The sequence below is a fragment of the Manacus candei genome, unplaced genomic scaffold (assembly GCF_025592945.1).
Source record: "Manacus candei isolate 608988 ecotype Guabito, Panama unplaced genomic scaffold, ASM2559294v1 h1tg000041l, whole genome shotgun sequence".
In the NCBI taxonomy this organism is placed as follows: domain Eukaryota; kingdom Metazoa; phylum Chordata; class Aves; order Passeriformes; family Pipridae; genus Manacus; species Manacus candei.
Window position 1 is genome coordinate 733,771 of NW_026138089.1, and position 21,521 is coordinate 755,291.

General features: G+C 35.2%; 1 protein-coding gene across 5 annotated transcripts in view; it reads right to left on the reverse strand.

The window, feature by feature from the left end:
- Positions 1–21,521, reverse strand: part of GK (glycerol kinase) — a 78,383-nt gene that overhangs the window by 48,505 nt on the left and 8,357 nt on the right. For 2 of the 5 annotated variants that reach the window (XM_051795074.1, XM_051795072.1), the window contains exons 4-20: positions 21,268–21,345; positions 20,248–20,327; positions 19,164–19,301; positions 18,613–18,722; positions 17,953–18,019; positions 17,325–17,342; positions 15,429–15,464; positions 14,730–14,797; positions 13,159–13,201; positions 12,392–12,472; positions 10,404–10,482; positions 8,443–8,539; positions 6,807–6,891; positions 3,739–3,859; positions 3,433–3,576; positions 2,397–2,477; positions 808–894 (exon numbers count right to left, since the gene is read on the reverse strand). In XM_051795074.1, the coding sequence (XP_051651034.1) occupies positions 808–894; positions 2,397–2,477; positions 3,433–3,576; positions 3,739–3,859; positions 6,807–6,891; positions 8,443–8,539; positions 10,404–10,482; positions 12,392–12,472; positions 13,159–13,201; positions 14,730–14,797; positions 15,429–15,464; positions 17,325–17,342; positions 17,953–18,019; positions 18,613–18,722; positions 19,164–19,301; positions 20,248–20,327; positions 21,268–21,345 (1,413 nt within the window). The remainder of the gene's footprint in view (positions 1–807; positions 895–2,396; positions 2,478–3,432; positions 3,577–3,738; positions 3,860–6,806; positions 6,892–8,442; positions 8,540–10,403; positions 10,483–12,391; positions 12,473–13,158; positions 13,202–14,729; positions 14,798–15,428; positions 15,465–17,324; positions 17,343–17,952; positions 18,020–18,612; positions 18,723–19,163; positions 19,302–20,247; positions 20,328–21,267; positions 21,346–21,521) is intronic. The other 3 variants (XM_051795076.1, XM_051795075.1, XM_051795073.1) reach the window with 2 other exon arrangements.

Below are 21,521 nucleotides of genomic sequence, written 5' to 3' on the forward strand. Positions count from 1 at the left end.
AAATGACAGTAACATATGAACTTCTTTTTCTCACCCTAAGAATATTTTAATGAGATGTGTTACTTCTGGCATAAGCAAATAACAATGTCATCCATATTAAGAATTTTCTTTTAAAGTAAATCATATATTAATAAGTTGAAGATGCATCTTCATTGCATATGCACACAGTCCCTTCCACAGTTCTGCAGATAAGCCTTTTAGGGTCTCTTCTCTTCTAGACAAGATTAATTCACTTATACATCAAGAGCAAAGTACAAAAAGAATATTTTATAGATTTAGTAGATGAAGATTTCTAACAATACAGTAGTTCCAAGGGGACCAAAAAAACCAAAGAGGTGCATGAAGCCTTTTGGGCACAGAAGAAAAAGTCTTCATTTAAACAAGATCCTCAAAATAATTAGAGATATTACAAGAAGAAATACAGGATAAAGGATGGAACCTTATTCTAACTGCAATGCACACTGCAATGCAGGCAATGCAAAACTCTGCTAGGCTGCCCAAACCTATATCCCTTTTAGAAACTGTACAATCTGCATAGATACAAAGGGAGGGGAGAGTTCAAGGTTTCATGTGCATCTAACAACTACAAATTTCATGGCACATGAGGATGAATTTGAGATGGCCTTTACTTGGCTCCCTTAGGTGCATTATGTCTGATTCACACCCTCAAACATTCGTGTGCATAACAACAAAAAGCATCAGTAATTTTTGCTGGAAACAAACAGATGGAATACAAAAAAACCCCAACCCAACACTTAAACTAGTGCAGATAGGTTTTAAAGGGATCTAGATCAAATAATAACTAACCTGAGACGTACTTTGCTCCGATTAACATTACCATGCTACTCATAATAAAAAGACCCAAAGGCAGACTAGAGAAGATACTAGTGTCACCTGATGTCATCCAGGGGAGGGTGTTTCCAGTCAAGCAAATCAAAAGAGAAATATATATAAATTGCAATATATGTGTTAAAGATCATATGAACAGCAAAAGATAACAAATGTAGTGACATGCACAGAAAAACTAAAAAAATTATGCACAAATCCCACAACAATTCAAAACAGACTCTCAATGTAAGAATTCAAATCTAAATTCTACTGTCAGCACTATCTAGGTTGAGCCCATTTCTAATATTCTTCAATCTTAACTATCCCTAGCAAGCAGAAGACAAAGCTTCAAAGCAAGAACTAAGGAAAATAACATTTTCCCCCCAGGTGTTAAACCAGACAAGCACTGAGATAAGTTTTGCTAAATATGTCTCTTTTCACATGAACTGAAGGGAAAGATCAAGTTTTACTTTCTTCAAGGCAGAATTTTTTATTCTTCAAAAGGAAATAAAGATATATAAGTAGGAGAAGCATCAGAGTTCATATCATAATGGACTGAATATGATTCTGAAGTGATTCATGTTGCTCATGCTAAATTACCTGTTCCTCATGCTAAATTACTTGTTTCCCTTCCCAGTAGCCTTGGCAGACTTGTTTGTAAAACATGGTGTTAAATAAAATACTTAAATCAATATATAGGATGGCGAAAGGAAAATTTTAGCTTTCAAGAATAAAGAGACTTCATGAAGCTTTGGGGCTCCAACTGTAGTTTTTGGATTGTGGGGGGAGTTTATATTTTGAGGATTCTTTACTTAATACTTTTCATTCTAACAGTTTTTCCAATGAAAGGGAAATGAAATAGAGATAAAACCCACAAATGATGTGTTATAGGATGATTAAGGACTGCAAACTTATCCTGAAATAGTGTTCAAATATAAATTCAAATTATAGATCATAGAAGACTGCAGCTTTAATTTAATTCAAACCTGACAGATGAGAAAGCCCTATACTACAAAAGAAAGATCTTGTTCAGTCCCTCAAGAGTGTTTTTATATTCTCTGCGTGTGAACAATAGGTCTATGCAATTCTTCGCTTTATGATAACTTCTTGCTCTTAACCCTTATGAGTCAAATAGATTTTGATGTGGATATCAATCCCTCTATAATATACAGCAAATGACAAAGGCAAGATATGGCAAGAAAAATCATAGGATGAAACTCTTCTCCTTTGAAACATGAGGTTATAGTATAAGAAAGTTTACAAAATCCCTGCAATGTCTTAGAATTGTGCTGTATCTCTTCTAGGTAAGATTTTTTTTCTTTTGTAAGCCAATGCTACTCTGCAAAACCTGCAGTTAGTCTTGATTTCATATTTTCTGTTTTTAGAGCCCTACAAGATATTACTTGTGCCCTCCTTTCAGGAGGAAGAACTACATATTTTCCTGCTTTGTTTCCACAGTGGTTTTAAATAATGATCTTTAAATCACTGTAATAGTCCAGAGATGGCATGAACAGAAAAGGCTAACTGGCTAATTAATAATACTTAACCTGCATTAATTTTTGGTTTACCATTTGAAGAAGCTTCAGTTGTCTCCCAGCCCATAGATTTCAGTACAGCTTTCTTCCATCTGGCGTACCGAAATTCACTTTCTGAAATTAAGGAACCAGCAAACAGAAAAGCCTCTCAATGCAAAGGAATACAACCACAAGTATTTAAGAACCAAACACTACAATATTAGTTTTCTACTCTTTAGCACAGTATCGCTTGTTTGCAGAAAAAGCATTATAAAATCCTTTTTTGGATTAAAAAACCTCCACCCCAAACTCCACAGTTATGCACAGTAAGAAGAAATAAAATCAATTTTCTGCATGTTCACCATTAAGAAGATTTACAAGCAGGACAAAATGAAGCAATTGATATTCGTGTAGAAACCCTTCAATGTTGAAAATGTTGTCTTGAAGTAGGGATTGTAGAAGTAATTATAATCAAATTGTAAGACAAAAGTATGTACCAAAAATTAAGATTGAAAAGACAAAAAAGCATTTGTCTTGCACAGGGATTAATTATGTCAAGTACGTACTTTCCACCTCTACAAGCACTTAGGAAGTGATGAGAAAGATAGTTAAAAGCCATTAATTAATGTAAGCTTTTTAAAGCCAAAAAAAGGAATCTCCCCAAAACAGTCAGTCTGTCCTTTCTACATCTGTGAAAACTCACAAATGCACAGGAGCTTAGAAGACATCTTTCACCATCAAAAATTTTCAAGATTTCTTTGATTTTACTTGCTATGAATCCAAAGCTACTGACTGCAATGCCCAGTTCCAAGCTGCTTTGAAAGTGAAGACAAAAAAAACCCCAACATATTCCTCAATGGTGCTACATTGTTTTAACCATCCTCCAATCTTACTGGCCAATGTGAGCAGAAAAGAGCAATGGAAATGCACTTTTCTCTAAGTCAAACACCACCAACTTGATCTTCAACATTTTTGAGGATATTCATAGAATATTCATTTTATATCAGTATGTCAGACTGCAATAAAGAAAAAACCTGACTCGTTGGTCAAAAGATAAGTTTGCAACTCAGATAACATAAAAGGGTTTTACCCTCTGGGTTGAGCTGTGGTTCAAATCGTTCAGATGTCACTGCTGTCCAATCTCCAGGATTCAGGCTCCAAACTCCAACTCCTTCTGCAGCTCCTGCTGCCATAGCAGCTCCTAAAGCTGTAGTTTCAGGCATTGATGGTTTTACTGAAATAAATCACAGAGAGGATCATGATAATTTGTAATGAAAGTCACTTTCATGACATTAGAACTAAAGATTTATGTATCCATCTAAAAACAACTGAACAAGGCATCCAATCTGCTCTCAGCAGCTTTAAAAAGAAAATAGGAGCTGCAATTTCATCTTACCTACTGGAATACAAAGAATGTCTGCTTGGAGTTGCATGAGGATTTTGTTATTGGTCATTCCTCCGTCTACTTGTAACTGACTTAGTGGTATCCCACAGTCCTTGTTCATGGCATCTAAAATCTTAAGTAAGAGTAATATACATTACAACTTAATTGCAGAGAAATACATAATACTCTCTGAGTGTTAAATACTGATACTTCAGCACTTGCTGAAGAGCATTAAGTACATCATTCTCCTCTCCTATATATTGAAAGAGCAAAACAGAAGTAGTGACAATAGAGTTTTGTTTATTATACAGCACATGCATCTATTCATTACAGAAATCCTAGTGTAGGAATCCTTCTCCTCTGATGCTCTGTATGTAGCCTATGTGCTGCTCATGTGGCCTGAGAAGAAGAATTTTGAAGAAAAGCTGATGACAACTACAACATTTTTCAAAGATAACAAAGGAAGAAGCAATAATAAATGGAGTCCTTTAGCTGAGCTAGGTTGTTTAGATACTTCCTCTAATTTGATGCATTAAATAATTGAGAGATTAAAACATGGACCTGGCAACCTACAAGACATTTCAGTAGGAACTGAGGAATGTTGAACTCTTTTGAAAGAGTAGCCTTTTCAAATATTTTGAGTTAGTTGTTGAAAACTGAGAATTTTACATTAAACCAGATAGACAGCAAAAATAAACTGTTAGTGTAATTTTTTATAAAACTATGGTTCCTTCTTTTGAGCACAGCAGATAGCTGAAAAAAGGCTAATTAACTATGAGTGGAGCATTTAATTCACTGATACTTATCAATATGCTTTTTAGAGGATTTCCTAAAAACATAAGGTTTGCCTCAAACCTTAGCTACTGGTAACACCACAGCATTACCCTACAAGCACCATTAAATACAGAATAGTGGGTTTTCCAGAGTTTTGTAAAAACAGTCAGTTAAATGTCTCATATGCACTTTGTAAGGTTAGTACATAATTTCTGTTTACAAGTTAGGGATTAACAAGTGCAGAATGATTTTCTCTCTGTAATTTTTCAATTTATTTGAATAAAAAGGAGGTGTGTTTTTCTCAGCTTTAAATGACAAAGCAACACAGATCACAAAAAAGACCAAAACTACAACACATTCTGCCCTGTTCTGTAGCTCACAAAGTACCCAGTTATACAATCCTTACTGGGAAAAGTCAACATGCTATTTAAAAAAGAATAAAAAACTTGTAGTCTTGCAAGGTAGTAAAAAACTACATAGAGACAAACTGTCCAGTAGATTCCCCCCATTCCCAGAAAGTAAATAAGCAAGGTCCCTTACCACAACATCTTTAAAGGAACTAAAGAAACTACCACAGGATAAATAAAGGTTAAAAATAACAAGGTAAGAGTAAGGCCAGTTTTCATGGTGGCAGCATCTGCCCATGGGCCTGCACTAGAAATAACCAGGAAAACAGACCTCATAGCACAGCAGCAAAGCTTGCTGGCAGTGCTACACTAGCACTGCTCTCCACTACTTATTTTCTTCATATATATCATTTTACATTTGTTTAACTCCATATTATCTGCCTATTTTACCATTCAGAACTTCAGTGCTGTTGGAGGCTCTGGTTTTGTTTGTCACTGTGAAAGAGCATGTTGGATCATCATGCACTCAGTAGAGATTAAAATTAAATTAAAATAATGTTGTAAACAAGGAAGATAAAGGAATAAAACAAATCATAACCAGGCTGCTGCTATCTCTATTGTATGGAGGTTGGATGAAAAGCAAATATGTAACTTTTGTTTAATGACAGCATTGTACACCTCTTAGAACTGAAAAATTGCTTATTTTTCCATAATGCCTTCAGGAAGAAAAAACACAACAAGTGTCATCTATCTGCATAAGGAAGGAGCTTTTTGAATTATAAAGTACTCAGAATGTCACAATAAAACAGGCAAGAACTCCAATGGATGTGAAATTTGAGGGATTTCCTGAAGACTTCCATTTTAACTGGAATTAAAAGAACTTTGTTTTTGACAAGACAGAACTAATAATGTATCTTTGAAAAATGTATACATATTTTATCTGTGCCAATAGGACTTAATCTGTTAATTTAAGTGTACCCAGAGACCTGATTAGGCACTCCTGTCACTGTGATAAAAGCACATTGGCTAAAGTATGGGGGAGTATTAGATCTGCTCAAACAGTAAACTTCACCCTCAATCAGTGTAAGAGCTTTATTCTCCTCTCTCCTACTCTCAGCCACATGCCCTGTCTCACATTCTGACATTTGCTGCACTCCTCTGCAAGGCAGCTGAGGTCATTAATCCAGTGGAAAAATAGCCCAGCAAAAAGAGGGATAATTTTCTGCTGGAAAGTTCATTGAGCTGTCACACGAGAGGGAATGGATGGGAGAACAGACAAGGAAAGAGAAGCAGACAACAAACCAGACTGTCAGTTTAGTTCCCTGTAACTTTACCCTGAATGCAAACACAGGGAGGAGTAGATGGTGATACAAAGATTCAAATGCCCACACTGATATCAATCCCTTTGATTTGGTTGGGGGATTAATTTCCTCTGTGAGAATTTCAGTTTGCTGTTGCAGGATTCCAGCTAAGGCAGTGAAGGATGTAATGGGCAGGAAGTGAACACAGATTTCCCTTGGTATGTTTGCTGTTGTCTCACTTTAACTCATTTTTGTTCTTGTGTACCAGAAGCAATATAAGCCACCTCTGTCACAGCAGACAATGTAAAATGTAGTCTCCTACACCAATGAAACTTTGTAGTTATGGCGTTGGCCTTGTCATTTTAATATTTCTATGTTCTGCCTCTCAAAATATTCACAAAATATGTTTACCGTATTTTAAGTGCTGATAAAAGGCAGCATTGCCACTCCAAAATAATGCACCAGTCAATCTTATATAAATCCACAAGAACAATTTTTCAACATTAGCAATAAGCAAAGACAAGAATAGCATTGAGGTACAATATAAAGCATATGATTAAACTTCATTACATCTTTTAAATCTCTTCTTTTCCTGAAGAGCTACAGTTCCTGTTATCATACTAACTTACAATGAATTTAGGACCCAATTTTCCTTTACCTCTCGTGTTTGAAAGCAGACAGCTTCTAGTGCAGCAAAGGCGATGTGTTTTTTATTTGTAAACTGAGTAAGGCCACAGATAATACTGTTGAGAGAGAAAAAACCCCAAAGTTAGGACACACTTCTTAGCAGACATACACTGTTACTTCAGACCTAGGTCTTCTAATTCAAAGTTCATACAGTCCATTGTATGAGGACTCCTTTTTAATATTAAAAAGCTTGTTTTTCTTTAATCTAAACTCTCTCCTTTTCCTTACAAAGGTGCTTTCAGGCTCCAATCAATTAAGGTGCCATAAATTAATTTGGTTTTGCCAATCTGCATGCAGATGGATATATATTCACCCATACACACACACAAATACCCCCACAAATTCTAGTCTGCCTTAAAAAAAAGTTTGAGACTGATTTATCTTTAAAAATAATATTAATTATCACTATAATCTTAATAAATTCTCTATTGCTTTCAGTTCTTATGGAAAAGCACAGTTTGGGTCAGTGCTGTGCTCTAAATGCTTGAAATTGTTTTCAGATCTTTTTGGCCATTCATTGTTTCTGAACCTTCAAAGAGGTTTTTGGATATGGAAATTCTGCTAAATCTACCCATGAGTAAGATGAATTCTGTCAATGTACTCTGAACTGCAGCAGAGCAAATAACCATCCTTTTATCCTATTTCAGCATTCAAGGAACAGCAGTATGCTACACAGAAAAGCTGCTGTATTTGGTATACGTGGATACATGCAAGTTCAAAGATATTAAAGGGCAGTTTTAGTTGTTACCATTCCAAAGATCAGCTTTTAACAGATAAAAAGTTAAGCACTGTGATCTGAAAAATGGTAAAAACATCTATCTCAAAGATTCTTTGTTTTACTTACGTACAAGAAGCATATAAATTCTAAAGATGAAACTACTTGAAACCTTGGGAACTAGATATCCTTTAGGACTTCTTTTCTCACTCTAGGGAAGTTATTTTATATATAAATTTATATGCTTCTGTGATTCCCATGGCACATGTGATTCCAGGAACAGTAGGCAAGCTTACAACAGCAGAAAAGACAAATGAAAGGCTACTGCTACAGCTAGTTACATCTGAACTATCTAGAAAGGGGTTGGAAAAAAGGAGTAGAAAAGAGTTTTCAATAGACTGGAAAGAAAGCTGGGTATAAGGGGAAGGAGAAAAAGTCAGAAGGATTTAAGTAGCCTGAAACTGAACTCAAACGACTAATCAGCACTATATTCTTCCTTTCCTACTTTTGTTGCCTGACAGCTCACAAGAATGCAGACCTCCTCTTCTAATTTTAGTGAGATGAAAATCCTTTCAGAACCAGAAATTCTTTTCCCTGCCCTCCTTCCCCCCTCCTTTTTTTTTTTTTTTTCAGAGGGGGGCAAGAAGGGGCGAGGAGGATGAGTAGCTGAGCTGGCTAATCCTGCTTTTTCTCCCAGTAGCAATTGTTGTTTTGAACAGGTTAAATACAAAACAGAAACTCAGTAGTTTCTTTAAGATACCACAGAGAATGATGTATCTGGACACATCAAAGGAACAAAAAGAACAATTTCCCATGCCTGGAAGGACAAGCGTGGTAGATTTGCAAAATGATTAAAATCCTCTGCAAATGCAGTGTTCAGTCAGATCCTTACCCCCTTGCACTGGGTTCCCAGTATGGTGCATACAGTCCTGAAAATGCTGGCACAAAGTAGACGCCATAAGAAGTCCCCACTTCTGCAGCCAGTTTTTCTAATGCACACACACACAAACAGGTTTCAGTTAGCTTTTCACAACTGTACCAACACTTAAATACATCACTTAAAACTGTTATTATTTAAATTGGACAAATATTCAGAATATATTAGGTAGCTACAAAAATAATCAAGCCATGTATACAATTAAAAAATACAACTAGTGCTGGCACTCTGCTCCTTGTTAACTAATTTTCTGTTTGCAACAGTATGAATGGAATATGGAGCATAAGGAATTGTGGGAAATGTAAAATGTAAAATCAAAACCAAACCCCCAAATTATGTGCTCAATATTCTGACCTAGATTCCATGAGGTTTTCAAAGGTTATCCTGTGGGTAAAGAATGCAATCTTCAAAGCAGTCCAAAAGGTCACACTTTTCTTACATTTGAGTCAAGACAAGCAAGTGAAACTGGATCAAGACCAAAGGGAGTTAAGAACTAAATTCCCATTAACTTCAAATGAATTTAGAGTTCCAAATTCTCAGCTTACGTATTTAAATCACAAGGCCACCTACAAAGAATTCTAAAGTTTCTTAATATCTGAGTAATAACTGTGGATATATGAACTCAATACTAAAATATTTGTAATTAAAAAAATTATATTAAGACATCTAGAACTGTAAAGGAAATAATGCTTATGTGTAGCTCATTTCTAGAACAAGAAAGGAAAGCATTTTTTTTCTGCTTTTGTAAATTTTTTGTTTGCATTGATCAGAGGAGTATAGTACTAGACAAAAATAGCAGGGAAACTTTAAAAAGTCTTTCTAAAATGGTACTTTTATACTCCACTTAAAAGGAGTGAAGTATAAGAGTTAAAAAAGTGAAGGGAGAAGGAAGGACATGTTTAGGGAAACATAAAGAGATGATGAAGTCCTACATGACTTTACCAACACTGATAAGGTTAAAGTTCTTGAAACTGAAACCTTCCAAAGGTCTAGTCAAACCTGTGAAGAGGTACTGTAGTGTCTCAACAACTGACTAATTCATGTGACAGTAGTTTATATTCTGCTGTATGATCTGCAAAGTTTTCTTTCAGAAAAACAGAATGATGTTTTAAGTTTTTGCTTAATCTTTGAAGTTTTATATAAAATTTTAATTCTAAATTTTTCCACCTTTCAATAAGGTATCAAATTATTAAAAATATGTAAGGAATCTCTTTTTAGTCCTAAATCTTATTAAATTAATCATTTTCAAACTTATGCCCTTGCATGCTTCTGATATTTTTTCCTTTTCCAAAATTTGATATATTCCTAGTTTCTATAATGTCACACACCAGTTTGTTCAGTTCAGCTCAATCAGAAAACATCAGCTGTGCAACTGCTAAAGGATTACTGTATTCTTAGCCAAAACAGATTACTCTCCTTCACAACTCCTTTTAAGAGGCAACTTTGCAAACTGAGGTCTCTAACTCAATGGATATGAAGCCTTCTACATAAATTATTGCACATGTAGGGCCTCAAGTTCTCATGTTTATGACAACAATATGTAGGTTCAGGATCAAATATGGGCTGATTCCTGTAATACAGACTTAAATACTCTTGACTCTGGAAAAGTCAACACCACGTGAAACCAGGAGATACATTGTATATATAGTATCCAACTGAATATCTGTTTGCTAGGGAAACTACTAAAAAGTACAGATTGCAAAAGAACGAAGTTTCCAAGGCTGTATTGAGAGGCTCTATGAAATACATGTATCAATAACAGTGAGTTCATGGATGCAAAGCAAATTACTTAAACATAGCGAAATACACGCACCTTCCATCTTTTCTTTAATATTTTGAGTTTTCATTCACCAATAGAGACATTATGACACTGGAAAACTTTAAAACCTGAACAGTTCCAAATTGTAGATACTCACCAACTTCCTGTGAAGACTTAGCGATGCCCAGATTGTCCCTCAGCCAACGAACAACAGCACCAGCTATTGCAACAGATCCCTGAAGGAAACAAAATCACCACATTAGGAGACAACAACTGGTAGTTTTGTGTTCCTTTTTAAACGACTGGAGAGGAGGGGTAGCTGTGGCCTCAAACTGCAGGCTTACAGTCACAGCTTGAAGCATTCCCAAGAATGCTCACAACTAACCCACAAGTTTCTTGGCATCTGGAGACTGCAGTGTAAAAAGGGCAGCCTATTACACAGGTTCCATGCAGAAAAGGTACATATTGTGTGCTTTTTTCCATGAGGGGAAGTTACACTGACATTTCCTAAGCAGTCTTCTTGTCTTTCTAATTTATGTCTTCTCCTGAATATACAGTTATGAGGTCCAGTAGCCTCAGACTTCTTTTCCTGACAAAATAAGATTTTTATGCTTTGATTTAAAGAAACAAGACTGATTACATCCAGTCTAAATACAAATGACCAGAAAGACAGAAAATTTAGGCACTGGTGCATTTGCCAGAAAAATTGCTCTGAATTTTTGAATTTGGCCCTGCATGGCTCCATCATACCACAGATAAATGACATGGCTCTTATCTCACTCCAAAGTGCAAATGGACTTCTTCACAAGACAATCTCAAGTTTACCAGACCAAGTGTCCAGTAAAGCAGGAGCAGTATTGTATTTTCATTCAAAGCCATTGCTGGAAGGGGCAGGGGTGTTTTCTAAGCAGTTGGTTATTACTGTTACAAGATACCAGTTTGATTTAAAAGAAAGGGCTGAATCCATATTTTTTGCCTTTCTGGGAAGTGTCTTAAGCAGCAGACTGTGGATGATTCTACCATGGATATAGGATAAAAGACACTCAACATCTTCTGTTGAAGCTGTGTTTTCAGACAATATCAATAAAGACGTGGAGGCGAAGAAGCAAAGCACATGTGCACGTGTTTCAGCATACAGAAATAAAAATCACTCTCAAGACAGTTCCAGAACATGGCTTAAAAATAAAACAAACCTCTCACACACCCACACAAAATAAAAATCCCAAAGCTTGACAGAACATGTCAAATGCAAGATTCACTTTCCTTAGGAAAGGAAATGAACGCAGCCTCCTACATCCTAGTAAAGTACTAAAAGCCACAAACTATTCTCCCAGTGAAAAAAATTCTGTGTGTTGTCTTTGTTTCTCATGGAAAACATAGGGTGTCTGCAAAAGCTCAACATCAGCAGAGAATTCAGTATATCTGTTTCGAGAATAACTATTAGATTATAATAATTAGTCCACTTAAGCAGCACAGGTGGAAGAGTAATTATTTTGCTGTTCCCAATAAAGCTTTAGTGCCAAATAGGTGCTCAGCTGATCTGTGCTTCAGCAGCAGAGCTTTAAAACAATGAACCCTGATGTAAAAATACAATTTTCTACAGAATTTGTATGCCCTCAGACTTGTGTGCAGAACCAAGGAACTAAATTCTGTAAGTAGGTATCTAAATCTAAGTAGGTAAAAAAAATCTAAATTGTTAGAGGATTTTTGTCCCAGAAATTTGGTTCAGATTTTTAAAAGTAGAAGTAAAATTCATTACAATGAAATAAAAAACATTTGTTATGACTTTTATTATGAGAAGATAACTGAAACACTAGTATTTCCCCCCTCTTTTCTTAAACCAAATTTAGTACAGAAATCTTTCTGGTTTATTTATTTATAACATTCATTAAGGATTTGAGAGAATGAATAACAAAATAAAAGTTTTCACCATCTTGCTCTGAAAATATAAATGAAGCAATGAAGAAATATTTTATTAGATTACATGATACAGATTTGAGATAGGGATAACCAAAACCACACATAAACCTTGAGGCACACAAGCTAAAACATTTCCATGCAGCTCCAGATAACATAAAAATACCAGATAACAGAAGTAAACAAGAACATGTATCACTAAAAAAAGGAAGAAACTACTGAACTTACCTCTAGTGCATAACAAACAGGTTTGTCTCTGCCCAGTTTGTAAGCTATTGTGGTTATAAGACCATGCTCAGAAAACACAGACTAAATGAGGAAATGGGAAAAAAAAGGTAAAGCATGAGCAGAGGCAGGAAATATTTAAATTAAAACATTCAAATTATAATAAACAAGAAACCAAACCTTCAAATGAAATATGGAAAATTTAAACATAGTACATTATCAGTCACTCTAAATAAACATCTGTCATAGAACCATCAGATTGGTGGTGCTAATTCTCATTTCCACAAGCTGCCACAGATCTTTCCAGCCTCCTTATAGCAAAGAATTGGGGATCTTTAGAAGGAGATGGAAATGAGAAGGAAGCCAAAGCTTTGAGTTATTTATTCAACTCCAACTACAAAGAAATAATGAGAGAAAAGTAAAGAGAAGAAATAAAATAGCCAAGAGAAGGAAGAAGGCCTGTGGTTAAAGTAACACAACACTTGAGCCTCTCTGTGTGATGTTAAGAAACTTGTATAGGGAAAGAGCAAGAAACTTGCTATGAAAAGTTCTGTTTGGACACTTAATGAGCTAGGAAATGGAGTCTTACTGAAATACCTTCAACAAACAATTATTTTCTATTCTTTCAGATTTTAGTCTGTGCTTTTCCTTATGTCTGGCAACACGATTGTAGTTAGTAAGTCTAAGAAAGGCTAACATACAGTTGTATTCAAGAACTTAAATAAAGATTGTAAAAAAATAAAAGGGAACAACTAAAAAATGCAACTGACCTTCTGACCTGTGTTGCAGAGCAAGAAACAGCCTGTTCCGTACCTGGCATGAAAGCAAAGCAAAGTTAGACCAAAATGTTAGACCTGTTGCTGCAACTCATCAATCCATGAGTCCCTCGTGGAGAATCAAGACACCACATTTTGACCCTTGAAGGTTATTTTATCATTAACTGATGATAAAACCATCCTCAAAAAGGTTGATTTAAATGCAGCCCGAAGCTGAAAAATCTAGTCACATTCCTCTCTCTCTGGTTATTTTTTGTATAACACTTTATCAAGTAGCAGATATGGCTGAAAACTAAGTGTGAATTCCTCTTTGGTGGCAGTGTTTACCTACTTCAATTTAAGCTGATTATGAAAGCTACTTTATAAAATAAATATTTCACAATATTAAAGGGGAGATTTCAAGAAACTTTGTCCCTGTCATAAAGAAGAGGGTTTTCTTTAAATATATTCTATTCAAAAACATTTAAAAATGGTGTGTTTCTCATTTGAAGACCACATCACGTATATGTGTACATGTACACGTGCATACAGACAGTTTAATAAAAGGAGTACAAAATCCTACAATACACTCTAATTTATTCTGAGAAATTATGAGTTCCCTACCTTTCTAAACCCCCAAAAATTAATAGCTTAAAACAGTATTCAGATAGTCTTCAGTAATATTTGGAGAGAAAAAGAGTAAAGCAATAACACAGATAAGCTAAAAAATCTTACTGTTACCTTTTAGTTTAGTGCCGTTCACTTTTTTTTCAAAAGGTCTCTTGTGTTATAAAAGCATTTATTGTAAAAATACGTTGTGATAATATTACTTAGAACCATGTTTGTTTTACTAAAACACAAGGTCACTAAACATTCAATTTGTGCATAAATATAAAATAAAAAGTGGAGGTCAATTAGCCGCAAGTATAGATGAATGTGTAATTATACCTGTGAAAGTCCCATACTGTGCATGTACCTACATGCTCCATAAAGCACGTGGTTGTAAATGGAACAGTAAGTCATTTAAGCAGAGAGCTTTTTCTCAAATGAGTGTTTGATTACACCAGTTGCCCTATTTAACTGATCAGTTATTTTAAACAGGGGACATGAAGAGGCTGAAAAATAGGAAAAAACAAACGCAATATTCTCCATGCTGAGCTAGACAGAGAAGCAAAACTAAGTACTGCAACTGAAACGAACCTCTTCCATCCAGCAGTGCTGTGCCATTCAAGTCTATGCAATTTAACTCATAGGCTTCTATTCACTTAACTTTAGGTCACAATTTAAATGATACCTGCAACTGTTTTAATCTCTCTTTTGGAAAATTTTAAAATGAAAACCTCCTGTCACACAGAGGTGTTTTTCTCAGAGTGGCTGTGTTCCAAAATATACCTCACAAGCCACGTAACTTCAACCCCTTCGCTACTTTATATAATAAAGTCAGGACATGGTTTACATTGTAGGTCAGTACAGTCAAAAAGTAGATCTGCTAACTACAAAAGCATTTGGCAGCGAGCTTGAAAAATAACATAATACTAAATTCAAAACAGAGCAGTGTTTATCTTACAACTTTAATAACAACTTACGTATTTTTTGCTTGCCCATCTTGAAAACACATTTGCCCAACGAGCGCAGCAGACTGGTCACCCAAGCACTGAAAGTGGGAGACATTTTCTTTTAGCAAATGTCAGCACATGAATTATGTGCATGAAAAAGGACTGTGAACAGATATATTTCACTGTAACTTGAATCTACTTGTACCACACAGGCAACTGAAAGTGAGGAAAAACCTATAGAGACAAGTTATGCTTTTTATTATTCTTCCTTTTGTAAGAACTAAAAACGAAATGTGTTGTACTACTTATGGTGAACAATTTAGAGAAATAAAATAAAATTTACTATCTTTATGTATGTTGTATTGGAAAAAGATGAGAATCTGCCCAGCATTTCTGGACTACGTATATACAGAACTTCTTTTATATGTATGAAGCAGAGCTTGCTTCCACTTTGTAATGTTACTTCTTTACTTAGAGAACCTAAGTTTCCAACAGCACTACACACATGCATTAAAGCTATCAGCTGTATTTCCACAGCCAGGCCTTAATAATGATAAATCAAGCCAACCAATAATTCATGTTCCAAATTTTACTTCATGTTTAACCTGAAGTAAAAACCACCAACTTAATTCATAGCAGAACTCACTCATCTTAAAGCTTTTTCCTGTGAAGCTTTTTTCCTGCAGTATCAGGTTTTCATACTAGAATCTAGATTGAAGAAGGACTTACCCCAGAAATTGGTACTCCTGTCAAAGCTCCAGATTTCTGTTTTGCAAAAAGAGAAAAAAAGCTCTGAGTTAGCTTTCCATGACTACAATTGAAGGCAATGAAAAAGAAGCTAAACTTCTAATGCTCAAAGCAAAACAACCATGTAAATAACATGGTTCAGTTCAGGTGTACACTCAAATTCAGCTTAATGCAGCTCATGTCTAAAACACTAAGAAACAGAAAGCAGGGAATTTTAGAGATACACTTTATGTCACCTCAAAAGTTTTTACCATAAATTCTCTTTAAATCATACTATACAGATAATTAAGTTCCGTGTAATCTGTGTGGTAAATGCCAAGTGTAAAATGCTAAAGTGCAAAATGGTAAAGTGACTAGAAAAAATTGTGACTGTGGTGACGCCCTAAGTGAAGACGTGTCTGATTTTACAACACAGCATTTTGAGCTTCATAGAGACTTTCTTCCAAATACTACCACAGAGTTTTTCAGTTATATTTCTGCTACAGAATCATAAAGTCATTTATGTTGGAGAAGACCTCTAAGATCATCAAGTCTAACCATTAACACAGCACTGACAACTCCATCATTAGAGCATGTCCCTAAGGGCCACATCAACGTGTCTTTTAAGTACCTCCAGACCAGGTATGGTGACTCCACCATCTCCCTGAACAGCCTTTTCCAATGCTTGACAACCATTGCTGTGAAGGCTCTTATCACTTCTTACTTGGAAGAAGAGACTGACCCCCACCTCACCACAAGCTCCTTTCAAGTAGTTTTAGAGAGCGATAAGGTCTCCTCTGAGTCTGCTTTTCTCCAGACTGAACACCCCCAGCTCCCTCAGCTGCTACTCATAGCACTTGTGTTCCAGGCCCTTCACCAGCTCCATCGCCTTTCTCTGGACATGCTCCAGCACCTCAAATGTCTTTCTTGCAGCAAGGGGCCCAAAGCTGAATGTGGGATTTGAGGTGCAGCCTCACCAGTGCTGAGTACAGTGGGATGATCACTCCCCTGGCCTTGCTGCACACACTATTGCTGGCACAAGCCATGATGCCATTGCCCTTCTTATCCACCCCGGCACATGCTGGCTCATGTTCAGGTGCTGTCAACCAGCACCCCCCAGTCCTTTTCCTCTGGGCAGCTTTCCAGCCACTCGTCCCCTAGCCTGTAGCGTTGCCTGGGGTTGTTGTGACCCAAGTGCAGGATCCAGCACTTGACCTTGGTGAACCTCACACAGTTGGCCTTGGCCCATCAATCCAGCCTGCCCAGATCCCTCTGCAGAGCCTTCTTACCCTCCAGCAGATCAACACTTCCACCCAACCCAGTGTCATCTGCAAACTTAATGAGGGTATCATTTAATTGTTTAACTATTTCTTGACAATTTCAACTTCTTTCTTTAAATTGTTCCTTTGTGTGATGATGAAAATGCATTTGCAGTAAAGCCATGCAAGTGTATTTCCAATCTGAATATTTTTTTCTTTAATTCCCATTTTAATTAAATGGATTTATGTTAACTGCATTTATAAATTCACTAAAAAACTCTGCATGAATCTGATATTTAACTATAATAGAATTAATATTTTTTTAGACAAAATGGCCTTATTTTCTCATTTATAAAACGATATAGCCAACACCTCTTAACCAGTGGCCGTATTTTTTATTTCACTATAAAAAGAAATATTCAACAGTCTGCAAATTAAGACAAACACATACATCAAGACCACATTTTAGAAATAATTTTGGCATGAACTTTAATTTTAATATTTCAGATTTGGAAATACATGGCAAATTTATTGATCTAGAAAGTGCACTTTTACTAATCCTTAAATCAATGAAAATGCACAGCGTCTGAGCAGAATGGGTAAGATATAGGTGGTGAGCCTAATGGAAGCCTCTACTCACCAGGCTAGGACAGATTTTCTACAGCCAGCAAAAGGAAGAAAAAGAAAAAAAAATGGAAGGAAAAGGGAAGAGAAACAGAAGTTCACATTTAAAGTGATGAGCAATTCTGTTGTAGTGGTCAGGTAGTATCTTTTTCCATTTACCTCAATCATTCAGCTTAATACAATTCACTCCCATCTGACCTTCACATAAATAAGTCAGCAATGACTTCTAGTGGCACTTCCATTAACACATTAGCAAAAATATTTACATTTCAGGGAAGTTAGAGTTATACTTGAAATAAAAAGCTCATAACTTGTCTTAATTATAAAATGTCTCTATGTTCTTAATTAAAAATAGCACAGTCTACCAGGAAAAAGAATGCAAAATCAAACATACAGTTTATCCAGTTTTGAAGCTAATAAATTAGATGCCACTATATCAGAAGAGTTGGTGCTGTATCAAAGTAAACAAATTTTCAACTTCATATAATATTATACAACAGTAGATAACAACACACTAATCAGAAATCAAACAATATGGGTCTAGAAAAAGTCATTAGTCTTAATCTATAGAAATTCTGTCAAATCCATATTGATACAGTTGTATTTTTACAAGATTAACTTCATACAAATACTAGAAAACATACCATCAGGCCATATATCTCAGAGGAGCTTCGTACTTTTGGAAGTATTTCCATAGGAATCTCAAAGAACCTGAACACAATACAAAATAATGTATATATATGGTCAGTGCTAAATCAGAAAACATCTTACAATTTTTTTCTTAAATAAGTTTAAGTTTAAGAAATAAAAAAAACCCAAACCTATAAAAGGAACTTTGATTTCTAGGGTTTAATCCATAGTTATGTGTTTTTCCACTTGTTACAGTACATTACATTGATTTTTGGAGTAAACCAGCATATATTTCAATATTTTGAGGACATATGCAACTCTTTCATGTGGGAAGTCATTCCTCTTCTAACAATATCTTTATAATACAGTTGGTAATAAATATATATTTAAAATAGAGACATTATCATTGTAACTGCCTCACAAATTTGATTAAGTAATAAACTATTAAATGTCACTGTTTACATGAACCAGGCCTCCACCTACAGACAGATTCTGCTACTTTTAGTTAATCCAGACCATTGTAAACTGGACATCTGGAGAACAACAAATCTTAGTCACTAATGTCAACAGTAAATAAAAAAGTAACTGCTGATCTTAGTCTGTATAAGAGATTCTTACTATTAAATGAGTTAGAAAGTGTCTAACTAACAGTAATACTGAAAAAATGAGCTTACTGGCAGAGCTCAGGATCCCACTCCAAGGAATGAATGTTGAACAACATCGTTCTACTGGCATTGGTTACATCTGTACAGTGAATTCCTCCATTCTTCCCACCTGTCAAACTCTGAACAAAAAAATAACAGTATTTGTCAAGGAAAGATATAGGCTTCCTTCAACGAATTACAAAAAAAATGCTAAGTCACAAAGCTTTTAGCTTGGGACTGGGAACTCTGATATTTCTGCAACAACTAAAGAGGCAGACCTAATACAACTTCCTAGAGCCCAAGATTCTTCTGGAAGTGTGAGTAAAATTTTACAGCAACCTACATAATGGCAAACTACATACAAGAATCTATAAAAAAATATAGTGATAGAGGGACAGTAAAAGTTCATCTTGCAAGGAACTTTAATGGAATTTCTTTCGTAGGTTGTATTAACATAATTGTGTGATCCCAGTGTGTCCCTGTACTCTATCACAGTGCTGTATCACAATACTTTGCATGGGAATTTGCGTGACATAGAACTTAGTTTTACAAGGAGTGATAATAAATTCACAAATACATACCCATATAAGCCATGAATCAATAGTACCAAACATAGCTCTTCCATCATCAACCGCTTTCTTAATCTCTTCCACATTATCCAAAAGCCATCGAAGTTTCACTGCACTAAAATAAGTGCTAAGTGGAAGGCCAGTCTTAAACTGTAAAGTTAAAAAAAAAATCATTTTAATGCCATGAAAGTATCTTTTCCATAAATACTGTAGTTGTATTTAAAAATGGTGGCAGTAAGTGAAAAAGCAAAGATGCAAAACTCAAGAGAAATTACACGAACTTGTTATTTAATTAAGCATACAACAGCAAAAGCAAATAACCAGTGCATTAATGGACAAAGATCAAAGCTGATCTAAATGCAGTTCAAAGATCATTTACGTGGAAAAGTTGTTTGCAGAAGTCCTGTCTTATCTAGGACATCTCCGTATGACTTGACAACAAGTCACAACAACAAAAATGAGCAAGACATGGGAAAGATGAAATTTGTATTCTACTAGAATTTCAAAATGAAGAAAAGTTGTATGTTTTTTGAGACCCATTTCCTGCCTACAAGAAACTTAGAATATAAAAAATGCATAATTTTTATACAATCAGTCAAGGACAATATTAATCAAAGAATTGTGACACCTTTTAGCAAGCATTTTTTCCAAGTTGTTATATATATACTCATATATATAAAAATGAATTTGCTCTTTGTGAACTATCTTTCCAGTTATCAGATTGGCTGCAATAGATTTCAATATTAAGGCATAAGATGAGAATAGGTAATTAATTTCACATCAATAAACTATTTCCCAAACCGTTTTTTTCTACATGATCTTAATTTTTCTGTGTGATGTTTACTTATCATTGGCTGGATAGCACATGATTGAGTCTCACTATTACTCATTTAACTTCTCTAGTGAAATGTGTAAGAAGCGTTAATGAAACATTTTCTAGTCTGAGATCAGTGTATTACGCACATTTTTTTATTACTTGGCAAGCTAAGGAGGGATTAGAAGCTACAACTGACTTACTTTGTTTTGGAGAATTTTAAATATATGTATCCAAAACATAATATACTGTAGCAGTTAAATGTTCTGGAATATCTCTTACCTTAGAGAAGGCTTTGTTTTTTCCTGGAATTCTGTTAAGAAGACGTTCAACCGTTGACTGGGTTCTCAGGTCAAGCCAGACTAAAAACATGAATAAAATTAACTGATCAACAGATTTAATACACAAAAAGTGACATGTACAGGCTACTTCTACAGAATTACAACTCTTGCCAGTAAATTTCTGTCTATTTTTATCTTTTCATGTAGTTGAAAGAATATTGTATTGCCAGTGTATTTTAAATGCATTGTTGTAAAAATTAAAAATGGTTAGGTAAACTCATTTAATTTAGAAGAACAAATTATTTGAGAAATCAAACAGAATTTTCTACATAATAGGATATATACTTGTTCAGAGTATAAGCAAATGACTAACGCTACTTTGCAGCAGATGACTGTGACTAAAGTAAGAGGTTAAAAAACAAATAGCAGGTTGATTATTTACTATTCCTTTATAAACTTTGAACTAAAGGACCATATCAGTTATTAAGGTATAGCTGGGCTTAAGATAAAGCTGTTAACTACACATATTTGAATATAGAAGAGTCCTGGTTTTTCAGTGGTACCATTCTAAACTGTATCTGTCACTTGACACGGCCTAAAAGAGCAATTCTAGACAATTACTATTTTTCAGCTGGCAAAATCTGATCAATAGGATTCTTTAAACCCACTTAACACAATTTTCCTTTATAGTTAAATCAACAGCATTCTGAAAATTCTGAAGGAAGTGATTATGCACAAGTCAGAACTTCATTACATGCAAGGAACCAAGGAGCCCCTCAGGAACACTGGGGGCTTTTTGAAAACCCATAAAGATATTTATTAAGTTAGAATTTTCATGGAATAGAGTTTTTTTAACTGCACTGGTATGTATACAAACACACAGCTTATGACACAGATATCAAAAAATCAAAGAAATTAGTAGGCTAGGCCATAACGAGATCTGTACAGGAAACTGGGAAAGTATTTTTTCCACAACATGCTTGTATTATGATATTACATATTCAGAAAGGATAGTAGTTACCAATAGCATTATACAGAGGTTCTCCAGTTGTCTTGTCCCAAACCACTGTCGTTTCTCTCTGATTAGTGACTCCAATGGCTTCAGGACAAAATAGAAAGAAGTATCCTTTTCAGAAGGTTTGATTTCCTCTTTTGGGGGGAGGGGGGTGAGGGGCAGAAAGGAGAGGTGGAGAGGAGAGAGGGACAGGTAAGGAAAAGAGGAAAGTAAATGGGAAACAAAAAGCTTCCAACTTCATGTTATAATCTAGAAGTGTT